Genomic DNA, 3,219 nt, shown 5'->3' on the forward strand with positions numbered 1-3,219 from the left:
GAAGTATGCAATAAAGTTAATTTCAATTAAACATTTCAATAACTTATGACTTTGTTAACTACTACATAATAATAATTATATACAATCGTATTCTTCAAATTTTAATACTTATAATATAAGATAAAACTAATTTGTTTATACATATAATTTAATCAGGTATCCGACTAGGTTGGATGTTTTTGGTTGTTCATTGGTCTTTTTGCATTGGAAGCTCTTTCTGTCTCTACTCGCGCGCGCACCTGGTAACCTCGTACAGTCATGCTCATACCCCCCACAATTCCGCGTATCTCTGGTTTGTTAATTAATTTTCACCCACTTTTTCCTTCCTTTGACCACGGAACGTTTACTTAGAAGTTAGAATGATGAATAGTAGAATATATAAAACGCTACGATCTCAGACTTGTACACTAATTTTCTTCCCAGTACTTTGCAATTCCAACAACTTTATATGATTATTTATATCTGCAAACTAGCTTGGTTTTAATAATGGATGAAATTGAAGTTCCAAAGTATTTCATCTGCCCTATATCCCTTCAAATCATGAAAGACCCGGTAACCACTATAACAGGTATCACATACGACCGAGACAGCATTGAACACTGGCTATTCACCAACAAAAGCACCACATGCCCAATCACAAGACAACCTCTCCCTAAACACTCTGACCTAACCCCAAATCACACCCTTCTCCGCCTAATCCAATTTTGGTGCACCCAAAATTGTATTCATAGGGTTCCCACACCTAAGCCACCACTTAACAAGTTACAAGTCCTCAAGCTTCTCAAAGATATCAAGGACCCCAACTTGCAACTCAAAACGATCAAGGAATTGAAATTGCTAGCAACTCGAAACGAGAGAAATAATATTAACAAATGTTTGTTACTTCAGGCTGGTGTCCCAAAGGCCATGATCTTATTCATGTTGACTTGTTTTAGAAAAAGTCAATTTGATAAGGCTCTAGAAGAAGCTTTAAGTTTATTGCAACTTGTTGATGTGCCAGAAGAGGAAATAAAGCTTCTTCTAGCAGAGAAAAATGATCAAATATTGGATTCCCTAACGCGGGTTTTGGGCTCTGATGAGATGGAGAATTCAATTGCTGTGAAGTCCCATGCATTGATGTTACTCAACACATTCATGCAAGAAGCTAGCTCCAGCGTAATGGAAAGTGGGACTAACCAACAAGACACGAAGGCTGCTTTTCATGCCATGTTAATCGCTTGCCACTGGGGGAGAAACAGGATCATGATGGTTGAAAGTGGTGCAGTTTTTGAGCTCATAGAGATTGAATTATTGACGCCTGAAAAGAGAACCACGGAACTCACGATGGAGATACTGTTTCGTCTGTGTTCTTGTGCTGAGGTGTCATTGCTTTGTTGACGGACTGATTGCAATAGCAGCACCACAGGAGACATTCCAACTACCAGACCCAATAAGGAACCGCACTAAGCCCACTTACCTGAATGACTATGCATAAGAGGGGACATCATGTGTGCTCACGATTCTGATAGGAGACGGCCATTGTGCTCCCTCAATTCTTGTCATGGTGGCTAACACAGAGAAGATGATCCTCCAACAACCTTCTACTAAAGTAGAGGAGAAGAGATTGGGAAAGAGGGAGAAGAAGAACACAATTAAGCAAAACAAATTAAAACCCTCAAATAGAAACCCTAAAATGAAAAATCATCATTCCCATTAAAGAAATTAGAAGACCCTAAAACTCTCATTAATGGGCTCAAAGGATCCTCCAAAAAATCAAAATATGAGTTTAAGACAAAGAATATTTGAAAAAAAAAAAAGAAGAAATGAAACAAATCTCACTAAGAGATCATCAGGAATGGTGGTGCAGCCGTGGTGGCACAACGGAGCAGTGGAGGTGGTGTGGCGGGGTGGGAGGAATGGTGGTGCAGCCGTGATGGCACAACGGAGCAGTGGTGGTGGTGTGGCGGGGTGGGATCAACAGATAGAGGTGTGAGACAGACTGATTTTTCTTCTTTGAGAGAAGCAAAATGTCTGAGAGAGAGAAAAAGAATGCTTGAGAGATTTGTGTATCACTTGTATTTGAAATTCAAAAAACATTTTTTATTTTTTAAAAAAAAGGAGGACAAAGAAATGTATGATTAAAGACTAAAAAGCAGAACAAAGAGAGGTATGATGAAAGACTTAAATGCCGTAAAAATATACCATTGTCACAACTTGAAAAAAGTTTTTAATGTAATTTGAACAACCTATAGAATTTATATAGAGACATTAGATGATAGTTTAGTGCTATTAATATGGTTTTACATTCTACCTCGTCTCTCCTAAGACGCTTTTGAAATGCTCTAAATTCAAATGCTTTAATTAAGTCGGAAATGAGAGCTTATTATTAATATGATACATTTTTAATGCTTTTGGAGGAACAATTCTCTTCTTCTAAAAGAAGACATCATTAGATAAACAAATAAGAGTCTAGAGGTTTAACTTAATTAATTGAGAAAAGTGAGTAAGCTATTATAAATTTTTAATATTTTTCTCATTCATACGAATAAAAAAAAATCAAATAAGATACATATCACTTACGAAAATATACATATGCTCTTCGAGATTAAAAACACATAAGTATCATAATTCTTTAAAGCATCATAAATTGAACAATAATGATATAATTATTTTTTGATTAGGCTGACTTTTCATAAAATATTATGAATAATATTTTAGGCTATACTTGAGATCAGAAGTTAGAAAAATAAATATATTTTAGATTTACCATTTTGTGTCTCTAAATTTTAATTAATTTTACTTTTAGTCCTTAATCTAAATTTTCACATATCAAAGTTTTTAAACATTTTTCCGTAAACACTTTTATTCCATGTATTTAAGTAACACCAGTAAAATCTGTTCGGCGTCAATAAATATACAAATGGAGGGAGTGTTTGTTTTTTCTTTTTACATACTAACCAAAAACATTTGTTGTAGGAGTTTCAGAAACGCCTCCGGTAATTAATTTAAGGCGCCCACTTATTAACGACCTTGTTCCCTGTATTTTACTCTATGAAATGGTATTCGGTAACAATAGAATGGGTTTGACGACTGATATTAACAGACACCCAAAAAAGTTTGATTAATTGGTCTTCGGTCTTTCTAAGGTTCCTGGTCAACATGATATTAATAGAAAGATTGAATCATTTTAATGTTGCAAAGTCAATAATAGATAGTTTAATATCGATCTATCAATAATTA

At 34.9% G+C, this 3,219-nt stretch overlaps 1 protein-coding gene across 1 annotated transcript; it reads left to right on the plus strand.

Annotated features, from left to right (window-relative positions):
* The first annotated feature begins 486 nt into the window (after positions 1–486).
* LOC114405554 (E3 ubiquitin-protein ligase PUB23-like) lies at positions 487–1,920 on the plus strand. Its single transcript, XM_028368029.1, has one exon. The coding sequence runs from the start codon at positions 487–489 to the stop codon at positions 1,375–1,377; it is 891 nt and encodes a 296-aa protein (XP_028223830.1). The 3' UTR covers positions 1,378–1,920.
* Positions 1,921–3,219: the final 1,299 nt, after the last annotated feature.

Source organism: Glycine soja, chromosome 3 (genome assembly GCF_004193775.1).
Source record: "Glycine soja cultivar W05 chromosome 3, ASM419377v2, whole genome shotgun sequence".
Classification (NCBI taxonomy): Eukaryota; Viridiplantae; Streptophyta; class Magnoliopsida; order Fabales; family Fabaceae; genus Glycine; species Glycine soja.

Excerpts from the sequence above, each read along its gene's own strand:
- LOC114405554 (XM_028368029.1), top strand. The coding sequence starts at position 487 with ATGGATGAAATTGAAGTTCCAAAGTATTTCATCTGCCCTATATCCCTT.